General features: G+C 38.7%; 1 protein-coding gene across 1 annotated transcript in view; it reads right to left on the bottom strand.

Moving 5' to 3' along the window:
* Nucleotides 1–12,639, bottom strand: part of col1a2 (collagen, type I, alpha 2) — a 52,039-nt gene extending 39,400 nt beyond the window's left edge. Inside the window, exons 1-9 of the mRNA XM_078237664.1 lie at nucleotides 12,371–12,639; nucleotides 8,504–8,520; nucleotides 8,391–8,411; nucleotides 5,280–5,324; nucleotides 4,923–5,000; nucleotides 2,857–2,907; nucleotides 647–691; nucleotides 432–485; nucleotides 271–324 (exon numbers count right to left, since the gene is read on the bottom strand). Coding sequence (XP_078093790.1) covers nucleotides 271–324; nucleotides 432–485; nucleotides 647–691; nucleotides 2,857–2,907; nucleotides 4,923–5,000; nucleotides 5,280–5,324; nucleotides 8,391–8,411; nucleotides 8,504–8,520; nucleotides 12,371–12,452 — 447 coding nt within the window. The 5' untranslated portion in view covers nucleotides 12,453–12,639. The remainder of the gene's footprint in view (nucleotides 1–270; nucleotides 325–431; nucleotides 486–646; nucleotides 692–2,856; nucleotides 2,908–4,922; nucleotides 5,001–5,279; nucleotides 5,325–8,390; nucleotides 8,412–8,503; nucleotides 8,521–12,370) is intronic.
* Between the last annotated feature and the right edge of the window lie 549 nt (nucleotides 12,640–13,188).

Raw genomic sequence — 13,188 nt, 5'->3', positions numbered from 1 at the left:
AGTTCAGAATTATCTAAATACCCAGCTCTAGTTTCTAGAGATTTCCTTCAATTATTCAGAACTTAATTCTATTTTATTTTCTCTAGACATTGCCGTTGCTTGGCAACAAAATGTGAGTGATAACCAATTTCAGATAGGGTGAGGTACCAGGTGAGGCATCCCAATGAGTGACGTTATCTGATTGATACATATAGTTGTGATTCAGGGAGCTGAGAACATTTAAAAATGCTGCCATGGTTCCTATTTTACTTCTTCATAATCTATACTTACATCTTCACCAGGTTTTCCAGGTACACCTTGGGGACCACGAGGACCAGCTGGACCCTAGTGAGTAAAGAGACGAAAGGATAATCAAAATCATTATGAAAAAAAAAATCACAAATTACTTAAGTTGCCACGAAATGAAACTGCTGATTCAAACATGTACTTACATGTACACCAGCTTCACCTGAAATGCCTGAAATTCCTGGGGGGCCAGGGGAACCCTGGAAGTGAACACATGCATTTGATTCAAGTTTTTTTGGAAGTCTGAGATATCTAAAATAATCATTAAACATGGTAATTTCAAATGGAGGTAGTACAATGTGTTGCATAGTTTCAATTATAAATGAGCAAGAGAAAAATATCAAAAAGCTGTAAAACTTACAGGAGCACCAGAGGCTCCTTGTGGGCCTTTTGGTCCCATTGGTCCCTGAAGAAAAATAGAGTATATTGGAATTAGTACACACAATGCTAATCAGTGTCAAAGCAGCAAGGCAAGCTTTCGAAACAGAAACACAATACAGTTGGAGGCAAGACAGATAAAATTGGGGTGATGATGATGACTTACAAACAATTCACATTATTATATTTTTGACTGTCTTTAGACTTTAGTCTTCATAAACAGATGGCACTTAGCAGAAATTTATTTCATAGTGAATTGGACATTAGGTGATCATTTAACTGAACTGAAAGTATTTCAAAGAGAAGGATTCTGACGAAAAGTCACAAGTTAACTCTGTTTCTCTCTCCATGGTTGCTGACAGGCCAGCTGAGTCCTGCGTTTTCTGTTTTTATTTCAGATTTCCAGCATCTGCAGTATTTTCCTATTTGTTGGCTGTATTCTCATTTGTTTATGTTTCAAACAAGTTAACCTACATTTACATATTCAATTCTCTACCAATTAAAGGTAAAGATGAACATTTAGATTTATATAGGACTTTATCGTGCCTCACAAACATCTCGAGGAGCCTCACAATGAGTTACATTTAAGTGCAGTGAGTTTTTATTTGGATAAAAGTCACAGCCAATTATTCTCACCAAAAGGTGAGGTGAATAATCAGTTTGTTCATTTCTGGGTCACCTGAAGTGCAGAATCTTCAACAATGTAACACCCCATTAGTACTGCACCAAGATTTTTACTGAAATACTGGAATGGATCTCAAACATTCTGACAGAGGCGACTGCCAACTACCCAAAGCTCACAATGGGAAGTGGAGATCAAAAGAAATGTGTATGTTAAAAGGGAACTGCCCAAAATAAAGTGACAAAGGAAAATGTTTTTAGCTGTGTTCTAATCATAATTTGTTCACTGTTGCAAAATGAGAATAGAAACAAATCTTCTGCTAACAAGGTGAGAACAAGCTGTGTGAGATAGTTTTATTCATGGTCATCTACTTTATCTTTATTTTGCCAGTGATTTCTTGACCATTGTCAAGTTTTGATTTAAATTATGTAATTCTACTAAACTAACCTAACTGGAGAAAAACAAAGTGAGTGAAAATACCCAATATATTCCTTAATGGCCATCGCCTTCTGCCTTAGTTTGGAGGGGCATTACAGGGTTTGTTATATTTTATGTGCTTGGGGAGATTTAGCGAAACACTATCATGATCAATTTAATGTCAGAAATAAGGAATTTATACAAAATTTATTATTACATTTTAAGTCAGTGGGAACCTGCAATTTAGATTTCTTCTTGGATACAGAGCTGTGAAAATCCAATATTTTCTTTGCTCAGGTACCACTGAATTAGTGTCCAACCTGTTTCAAATTCTGAATTTTGTGTTATAATATGGAGCTGTTCCTGGAAACGTTTGTAACTCACATCATTAGACTAACTACTTGGAGAGGCATTCAATATGAGTCTAGGACAAAATGGCAAATAAGCATGCTGGGAAGATACCGTACTAAAAGTGATGGCATTGTCTGTAGGTCTTTTCTTCACACCTCAAAATAAATAGTCTGGGGAGTAGTTCATATTGAAATGTTCCCTTACATTCAGCCATCATATTAAAGATTAATTATAAAGTGACTTAATGATATTGAACAACTGACAATTCCTTGATACAACATGGAGCAAATACGATCTTGGTAATAACAAGATGGTGTAACAGCTTAAGTTCACCCTTTCAACTATATTCTGGTGTTTTTCATGTATTTTTTGGTGTTTCTAATGCTTCCTTATATTAAAAAAATTCCATCGCATGCACACTTTATAGAGGCCGAATCTCTGTTCCCTGCAGCGGGACCAGAGAATCCTGTTGGTGTGAATGGCTGGAAAATTTCAGCCAATGCATGGTTTCAGTTTTTTTTAAGTAATACTTTCAAATAATACATGATTCATTTTCAGGACGCTTAATTGAAATAAGAACATTCAGATACAGAATGACGTAAAGGGTATTCCTGCAATCCTACTGTCCCAGTGATCAGCCACACTTGTTGGAAATGTAGGCTGAATAATCATAGCTACAATCTTGTAACTTTATCAAGGCTGTACAATCTCTTCAAATGTGGCTTCCACATTGGGAGAGTAGGATCTTGAAATTTACCATACTGTGTTGTGAAATTATTGAGAAAGGGGTTGTAAATGCATACCAGGATTCCTGGTGTCAATTCGTCCCGTTTAATGTACTGAGCAGCAAAGCTCTGAGAAAAAAACAGATACATTTTTATTTTAAGAGAGGACCGAACTGATTATTAACTTATATGCAGTCATTGAAATATTTATTATTAAAAGCATCAGGTCTACACTGATTAAAGAATGTTGCAAAGACATGCATGCATATACAGTTTGTCCATGTTAAAAACCAATAATACATAGATAAGTAATCGTAATCTCCCTCATTCACTCCCTCCACCACCGACGCACAGTGGCAGCCATGTGTACAATCTACAAGATGCACTGTAGCAACTCACCAAGGCTCCTCTAACTGCACCTTCCAAACCCACAACCTCTACTACTTAGACTGGACAAGGGCAGCAGATACATGGGGACACCACCACCTGCAAATATTCCTCCAAGCCTGAGTTAAAAATACATCGCTGCTTCTTCACTGTTTTTGAGTCAAAATTCCAGAACTCACTCCCTAATAGCACTGTGGGTGTAGCTACACCACATGAACGGCAGCGGTTCAAGAAGGCAGCTCACCACCACCTTCTTGAGGACAATTAGGATGGGCAAGAAATACTGGCCTAGCCAGCGATGCCATATCGCATGAAAGAATAAAATAAAACCTACACAAAACTCTTTCAGTGAATAAAGCTGCCATCCTAATTAACTAGTTGTTTACAAGGACAGGACTGGGTATAAGGTAATGAAAAAAGACAGAAAAATTGAACTATATTTTTACATTTATCACTGTTCTTATTTTCCTTATCAATAATTTTTAAATATTCAATTGTTATAAATCAAAGTAAAAAAACATACTTGTATGTAAATTATACCATATTGTTGCTTTATGGAGTAGGAAAGTTCTATGCCGGATTTCTGTGCCCTACCCAAGGCAAAGTAGCCCAAAGTCTATTGACCTTGGGTGAGAGTTTCTGGTCCCACCCGTCGCTGGAGGGACCAGAAACTCCCGGCCCCAGTTTCACTTCCTGGGCTATGTTGAACTCAGTTAAGGTGAATATGGGGGAAATACAAAAATTACTTCCACTGTCTGCAGGTTAATCAAGAGAAAACAATCCAATTAAATTCTAGTTTCTTTTCAGTAACTTGTGTCCACATCTGCTTCCCTCCCTCACTGCATTCACCTCCCACCTCCCCCAGCTAGAAGGATATGCCTGGGTGAATGCAGGGTGGGATTGGGTTGTGATGTTCCTACTTTGCATTATATTTCTGACACAGTCTTTAAAAGATACAAGAGTTGGTGTCTGGATAAGGCACTGCATAATTGTAAATACAGCCCTTTCTTTTGTTATCAATAAGCTCTCATTAAAACATTAAATTTTACTGTGCTAACTGCACAGAAAAAGCAACTGCAATGAATATACTAAGGGCGGGATATTCATCCTCCTCCACCACGGGAAGCTGTGCATCTCTCACTGGTGGCAGGATCTTATGGTCCTGCCGTTGTCAATGGGACTTCCCATTGAGCACGGGCGGCACAGTGGCACAGTGGTTAGCACTGCTGCCTCACAGTGCCAGGGACCTGGGTTCAATTTTCGGTTTGGGTCACTGACTGTGCGGAATCTGCATGTTCTCCTTGTGTCTGAGTGGGTTTCCTTTGGGTGCTCTGGCTTCCTTCCACAGTCTGAAAGACGTGCTGGTTAGGTACATTGGCCATGCTAAATTCTCCCTCAGTGCACCCAAACAGGTGCCGGAGCGTGGCGACTAGGGGATTTTCACAGTAACTTCATTGCAGTGTTAATGTAAGCCTAGTTGTGACACTAATAAATAAACTTTAAACTCATCACCAGGAAACCCGTGGCGGGGTTATGCTGTCAACGGAACCATAAGATTCTGCTGGTGTAAAGGCCAACAAGATTTCAGCATAAGTATTTTTCTTATTGTTATTGGTGGAAGGGAGAGCAGTGGGAGATGGACTATATGCTTTTGTTAGTTAGTACTACTTACATATATTAATGGTAATTGACTTTGGTCTAAATTATTGGTCTAATAATGAACAGAAGCAGCTAAATTTTAAATCAGCTGAACTTACATCGCCGGGTGGGCCTGGGAGTCCTGGAAGGCCTGGTGTTCCTGGTAATCCATCACTGCCGTCTGGTCCTTGAGGGCCCTGTGACAGAAAGTATTTAAATTGTGAGTAAGCACCATTGACAATTTGTTAAAAAAAGAAAATGTTTAGGTTTGACAATTTAGTCACTATAGTACAGAGACAATCCATTTTGATTTAAATTAATATATATATTAATCAATTCAGTATTATGAACAGAAAGAAAAACTAGAAAAACCTGACAATATTCTATAGCAACACTATTATCTCCAAACAGGTTCAACTAATATTGTAATTTAAAAAAATAGCAGGTGTAAACTCATAGAATTTAAGCATAAATACCCTGTCTCCTGATGAACCTCGATTGCCAGGGGGTCCTTGTGGTCCCTATAAACATAAATATTTAAATCAAGTTAGATATACAAAGATGTGACATAGTCCCAAATGATTACAAGATTGATACATTACACTTTGCCTGGACTTGTGTGTGATGGACCCTATTATAGATAGATGGGCAGAGGTACTTATAACAGTGGTCTTTCATAACCTCGAGGCACCCCAAAGCACTTCACAGTCAATGAAGTACTTTTGCAATATAATCACCATTGTATAATCAATGTAGGGAAACTTGATGACCACTTTGTGTATAGCAAGCTCCCACAAGCAGCAGCAAGATAAATGATCTGGAAATCTATTTTGCTGACATTAATTGAGGGATAAATGTTGGCCAGAATATCTGGGGGGTTTCTCAAATTTTCTTTCAATATTCCCATAGTGGGCTGGATCCTCAGACCTCCCAGCCACGTGTTTCTTGGTGGTGGCAGGTGGTGTGCCGTTTGCTGGCGATGGGATTCTCTGGTTCTGCCGCTGTCAATGGGAACTTTCATTGGAGCCACTCCACGCTGCCGTGAAAACTGTGCGGGGATGCACTGCTGGTGGGGCCAGAGAATTGCATTGGTGTGAACGGCTGGAGAATTCAGGCCAGTATGTCCCGGGAAGGCAGATGGGCCAAGTTTAACATTATTCAAAATAGCAGTTCTGACAGTCCAGCATTCCTTCAGTACTCCTCTGAAGTTCCAGCCTAGATCATGTGCTCAACCCTCTGTATTGGAGCTTTAACTTTACAACCTTCTGCCATGGAGGCAAAACTGCTACCATTGAACCAAAGCTGACACATAGCTGAAAAGACCTACAAAGTTGCCAGAAAATGCAAAAGCATTTTGCAAAAGATTGCAAAGGATTTGGGAGGTGATGGTAAAGTGGTATTGTCCAGAGACCTAGAGGGACAGGGCTCTGAGGACCTGGGTTTGATTCCCACCATGATACATGGTGATACTTCAATTTAATAAAAATCTGGAATTTAAAAGTTTACTGATGACCATGAAACCATTGTTGATTATTGTAAAAACCCATCTGGTTCACAAATGTCCTTTAGGGAAGGAAATCTGCCATCCTTACCTAATCTGGCCGACATGTAAGTCCAGACCCACAGCAATGTGGTTAACTTTTAAATGCCCTCTGAAATGACCTAGCAAGCAACTCAGTTCTAGGTCAATTAAGGTTGGGCAACAAGTGCTGGCCCAGCCAGCATTGCCCATATTCCACAAAGGAATACAAAAAGATCACTCAGAGAGACTGGGAAAAGATCATTAACATAAATCCTTTGAAATCAAGCATGGATGATTATTTTATACTGTATACATGTAAAGTTGTCTCACTGTATACACTGAAAATGAGTTCAGAAGCAATGCAATTTTTTGCAGACTTGTTTCCTTCATCTAAATAAAAAGCACATTCTACATTTGAATGCTGCTTCCAACCTCCCTTTTCAACTTTGCCTACTGTCTCTCCCCGTCAGTGTGTGAAGGGACTATGACAAGTGACAGAATGAAAAGCCGCCTAATTAAAAGGTAGGCAAACAGGATAAGTGTGATAATGTAGTTCTTTGTATGTTTGCTTCACAGTAGCTAACCAGTCAAATGCTTATTCAGGGCTGCTTAATACTGCTGCTTGCTTATTACACCAGAACATGGGGGTCGGTTAGCTCAGTTGGGGACTGGGGTGTATTACTGACCCCTTTAACTACATTTTGATTTAATATTTTAAGTTTCCGTTCTGCTTTGTCTTTTGTTTTGGGTGGTTCCCTCCTTTTTGGGGGCTGCCCCTTTTAACTTATCCCTCAGTTTATTTGATTTAATTTATTTGGTTTGCCAAAAAGAATAGTTAGCTCAGCTAGTTGGACAGCTGATGCATGATGCAAAGCAACACCAACAGCGTGGGTTAAATTCCTGTACTGGCCGAGATTATTCATGAAGGCCTCACCTTCTCAACCTCACCTCTTGCCTGAGGTGTGGTGATACTCATGTTAAATCACCACTAGTCAGCTCCTATGATCATCTGGGACTATGGTGAATTTACCTTAGCACCAGATCATATGTAGTAGGAATAGAGAAAGATTATGCAGCTTGGTCCATCACCAAGTTTTATTTCAGAGTCTCTTTGATTTGAGCTGCTCAGCCAAGCAGCTCAATAAAACATTAACAATGAATATTATTTCATGGATGCAGGGAAATAAAGTATCATCTAATGATAAATTAATTTCCCGAGTGAAATAATATCTGCAATCCCTAAAAGTCATACAGATAAATATCTGTGTTTCAGATTATCCTGCAATCAAAACTGGAGAAGGATGTGTGATGACTGCACCTCACAGCAAAAGGTTCCATGAGAAAAAAAGCATGTAAGAATCACACTTGAAATCTTTGTGATAATCAAACAGAATTCCAGTGCTTGATTCTCAACTGCCCTCTGAAATGGTCTGGCAAACACTCAGTTGTATTCAAGAAGGTGGCTCACCACCACCCTCTCAAGGGCAATTAGGGATGTGCAATAACTGCTGGCCCACGTCCCAAGAATGAATACAAAAAGAGTAACGGGTGTGAAGTTAAAGGGAAAGGGAGAAATGGGATAAACTGAATGGGACAAACAACTCACATGCAGCACACTTCAAATATTAGTGGAGCATCAACATCCATATCTATAAGGATGCTGAATTTTTGTATTTTAATTTTTTGTATCTTTGTTTATCAAGTTGGTGGACACATAATGCAAACAACTAGGCAGCAAAAATGGAATGTAATTTATGCCGCATGAGTGTGGACATATATGTACCTTATGAGTAAAATAGAATCCATAAAGTACGGGGAATACCATGAGGAAGATAATAATCATGGCTCGTGAATTGTGTCTGTATTATACACTGATGTGGCAATTTCCAATGGATATGTGAAATGTTCTATAGTGTCTGAAGTCTAATTAGCATTGAAGTGTAGTCAAGTGCTGGTTGAGACTATAGATTGTTGTCTCACTGTATTTGTATTTCAGTAGTTTGCAGAAATACGCCAGGCCACAGAGTTCACAGTCACACAAAGAAAGAAATGTCATTATACATACCATCAAATCTTCTTGGTAGGCCTGCAAGAAGCAAGAGAAAACAAAATTGTTTAATTATCTTATCTAACTAAAGTACAATAGAATTTCTAATGATTATAATTGTCAATACTTACGTCGCTTTCGTATGTGTCTGTGGAAAAAGCAGAAAATAAGATATTAGTTATGAATTCATGACATATGTAACTGTAGCGTCAATAGTACATTGTGTGTACACAACACTCCATATAGAAAATATTGAACATTGGTGTAAACCTCCTCTGGTTGATTCTGTGGTATTAATTAGTCAATATATAATTACAGTGAAAATGGCAGAATATTTTGTCTGTTCATTACTTGCAGTGAATTTTTAATGGCATTATACATCTGATATGTGGTTTTCCTAAAAATAACAGTAAAATGTTCTCCCATATTTGAGGAGGTGCCTGTGATATTTTTCAAAATGTACCAAATAAAAATGCAGTAAATAAAAATATCTTTCTTACATTGATGAAGACATTTATCACCATAATTCTTTTCAATAATAAATAAACCACAGTAGAACTATGCTGTGCCTGAATTCTGAGCTATGAACAACAATAATGAACACAGCTTATATTTATAAAGTGCTTTTAATGTAATAAAGATTCCCAAGATGTTTCATAGGAGCTAACAAAGCAAAATATGATAAATTTAAATTTAACTCTTAGTAATTAATACACTTCATAATGTGATAAATGACTTCTTAGAATCATAAATATTTTAAAAATGCAATATTGGATTTCTGTGCTGAATTTTGCATTCATAGATAAATGGAACACATTCGCATTTCAGGCACCCAGCATCAAGTTCTCCCAGATCAGGCACATCGGGGTCAGATGTACTGTAAGAATGAGGCTGAATCACAACACCCACTGTCAGAAGTGAATCCTCATTGTCTATAGCTAAACTTTGAGAAACGGGCTTGCCATTTTTGGAAAAATACACCAATTGTGCTCTTTGTATTTGGATAACAAGGTTGAGACTATCCAACCTAAGTTCATATATAATTCTTATTGCCAATTGAGCTTAAAAAACCTTTATCCTATTTTGTTATACTGGAATTAGGAACAAAAATACGATATCTGATGTCACTCTACTATCATGCAGTGATTATTCTTTGGACTGTTTTATGAACTCATAATAATGAACCAAATGTACCAACTAAGGGTATATCTTATTTATCCCCTTCCTCATCTGAACAGGATATTGCAGGAAACATTTTTTTTGTTAGTTCTCATTAATATAGGATTCAGACTGGAATAGAGTTAATCTCTGTAAATTAGGAGAGAAACTCATCTTCAGCTGAAGAGGAATGAGACTGGTGTCCATTGTTGTCACTGTATCAATCAGCAGGTATGCTTTGCACCAAGTTTGCTGAGAGATTATTTTGGAATTGATTTTAAGAATTATTCCTATCGAATCCTATTATTTATCAGTATGGTGCATATTCACCTTGGTCTTGAAATTAATGAATATAAATAAGTTTAAATTTTAAAAATGCAATTAAAAAAGATAAAAATTAAAAAATGTATTTTAAAAATTCTCTCAAACGCCAATTTTAGTGAAGCAAAGGTTTTATATTGTCCCAGTGCACATTAATCAGAAATGTGAGAGAAAATTAAACGGATGTCTTAATCATTGTTTATCCTTATTAATTTGTTTAATTAGATTAGCACAATTATTTTCTAGTATTTATACATTAAGAACAAATGTGTAAATCTCTTTCAGGTAGTTAATTATCTTCTCGGCTTTCAGTTTGGAGTCCAGTTATATATTGACGTTAACAGTTCAGTGACGCAGATGAAAGCAGAAGGTAGAAAGTGTGTGGTCTGGTGGACCAACTAAGGCTAGTGGTGTTAGGATCAAGGATGACAATCTGGTGACATTTCCTCCCTATGACTTTGGAGTCACCTTGCCGACGCTCCAATGATATCATCAGACTGCTGACACGCAAAACCCGCCAACAAGGCAGAGGTTTCAACACCTCCTTGCTCTTAATTTCCTGCACTTTCATTCATCCAACACTGTTAGCTAGACCTGCTGCAACAGGTCCACAAACCACAAATCATGTATATATATATGGTTTTTCTCTCCTTACAGATGCTGCCAGACCTGCTGAGATTTTTCAGCGTTTTCTCTTTTGGTTTCATGTATATATACAAATGCACTGAAACCAAATTATTCATAAAAAAGGCTTAATAGTACAAACTTGCTTGGCCTTTTACTGAGTATATCGGCTAGCTTGGTGGTGGCAATGGTATATGAGTATAGAACTATACACTTCGAACAATGGTAGACAAATGATATTTTAAAAATATTTCTACCATATTTATGATGATGCATGATATTTATAACATGGATCATATAACACTAAGATAGAAATTATTTGATTATTCGTTTACCCTTATATGAGGACAGGGAAGCACAGATAGCTTTTGCACTGGCAGTAGATGCATATTAATATCACTCTGATAAGTGCTTTAATAAAATCACTTTGTGATGTGGTAAACAATCTAGCTGCCTTGCACAGCCGAAGATTATCTTTCGAGCTCCCCAAAAAAGACGGCCCCAAAAATGAGAAGGGCCGAGTAAGAAATTCCTTAAACAAAATAAAATGGAAAGAATGATTCCTCTGAAAAAACGTCAAAAATCTAATTAATTTCTATCTATGTTACTGTAACTGCTCTGCAAAGCCAGCTTTCGCCAGGGCCAAATCAGCACCTACTTCAAATTACCAGTAGGAGGCTCCAAAGTACTAGTGTTGGTTTCAGATCTTTCCACTGTCAGTCTGCATATATTATGTGTGTCTATATAGGGAGGTGTGGTCAATATACATCTATACGTTGCAGGCATATATATACATAATGTAAATCACATTGCAGGCAATATAATCTGCCAAATACGTTAAAAAATCCCAAACGCATTTGTTATTAATTAGAAAAATGCCACCACATGTTCCGCCGCTGTACAATTTGGGGTTTTTTTTTGGAGCTGTACCGAGGCTCTGCAGATGTATTCTCATTCCTGCCAATGGTCAAACCTGCTGACCTCTCCCACAACACACCCGCTCAGTAAAACCACACCCTCTCCGAGAGGATTTAAGATTTCAGAAATCGCCCTTCATGTGGGCACTTTCTAAGCTGCACTGCCTCTTCCCCAGAGAGCAACATGAGAGTGGGCAGCGGTATTTTAACAAAATAAAACCCCAGGCGCATGGAACATACAGCTCAGAACCCTGACAGCAACCTCGCCGATTCTCCAGTCATACCAAAGATATGGGAAATGAGAACAAACACTCTTAAAAACTATTTCTAAAACTCAGTAAAGCGGTCTTCACTGCAGTCTGGACAGAACAATGAGCTAAAGCGCCCAATACAAGTGAAAGGACTACCGCGAGGTGGCGACACAGCAAAATATTCGCCACATTCCCCCTCCACCCCCGTCTGGCCCAGCATTTGTCACTGAAAACATAACATATCAATTTTTAAAAGTCCACCCTCCCCTCCCAGACTACATACTTTCCTATTTATTTGTATCTAAAAATTGACCACAGATTCTTGTATCACCTGGGCCTCAATGAAACAGAATAAGTGGCGTAGACCTAATTTAAGGATGGAACATATTAAATGCACCCGCACTCGTGTTCGGTAAAAAGCTCAACGCTTGTGCGAGCCACACCTTCAAATACTTAAAATACACGGCAACTTTAAGCAACTATTTCACGAAATAAGCAAGGTGCGATTCTTCGCTATTGTAGTGCCTTACTTGTTTAAGAGAGATTGTTCATTGCAAATTACTGGATTCGTAGCGGGTCAAACTTTATTTGTCTTGTTTCACTGCTATACTTTTTGATAAGTTTGAACTTCGGGTTTCTGAAAGAATCTGGCATGCCTTATCCTACTGGGCTGCAGCGTCCAAACAAACATACACATTATATTGTCAGATTTAAAAGGGGCACTTACATTCATCTCCATATTGGCCTCTTGCAACGAACGTCGTTACTGCAAGCAGCAACAAAATCCGTGTATCCACAAAGCTGAGCATGTCTAAATGTTAGACATGCAGACTCCTTGTGAAAAATAGCCCAGCCTTTTTACCCAGCAAGCATAAAACAGAGGTGATGATAACTCCAGACTTTACAGAACCCTCCTGCCGTATCTTCAGCGTGATGTACCCTTCTTATAGTACAGGAGGATCCCTGTCCGCGTGTCAGGACATCCCCTCAGCCAATAGAAACCCTACGGCCCAATGCTATCAACCCCAACAGGTCCATTGGAGGAGCATGCGGCCAGCCTGCCAGAGGAGTACTGGCACAGCATCACTGCAGTGACGACTCCAGAAACACTTAATTAAATCCAGCCCTCTGCCTCCTCGGGTCAGTCACCGCGAGCTGTCTCGGGGTATTTAATATCTGCCCCCACGTTGATGGTTACCGTGTCAGTAAACTGCTAGCACTAACCAAGCGAGACTGTAGAGAGGGGGAAAATAAAGGGAGCAAAGTTTGTTTCCGAACTCGAGGAACAGGACATAGTTTACTTTGGGTGCAAAATCGATCTTTTCGGCAGCAAGGGCTTAACGATCGTCTCAGTTACTTGTATCGGAAAGAACGAGTATTTATTTGTGTTAACTACGGGGCAGTCATTAAATTCCAGTGGATTTAGTCGAAACTTCGACACTTATTTCAATGAGAAGGAAGAACAGCGAAATCAAAAGGATGACAATTTGAGCTCCACGCCCTTTGCCCAAGAGTTCACTGTGCTCCCTTCTTTCAACCCAGGCA

The sequence above is a fragment of the Mustelus asterias genome, chromosome 2 (assembly GCF_964213995.1).
Source record: "Mustelus asterias chromosome 2, sMusAst1.hap1.1, whole genome shotgun sequence".
NCBI lineage: Eukaryota > Metazoa > Chordata > Chondrichthyes > Carcharhiniformes > Triakidae > Mustelus > Mustelus asterias.
Note: the sequence above shows the minus strand (reverse complement) of the source record. Positions and strands in the feature narration are given on the sequence as shown.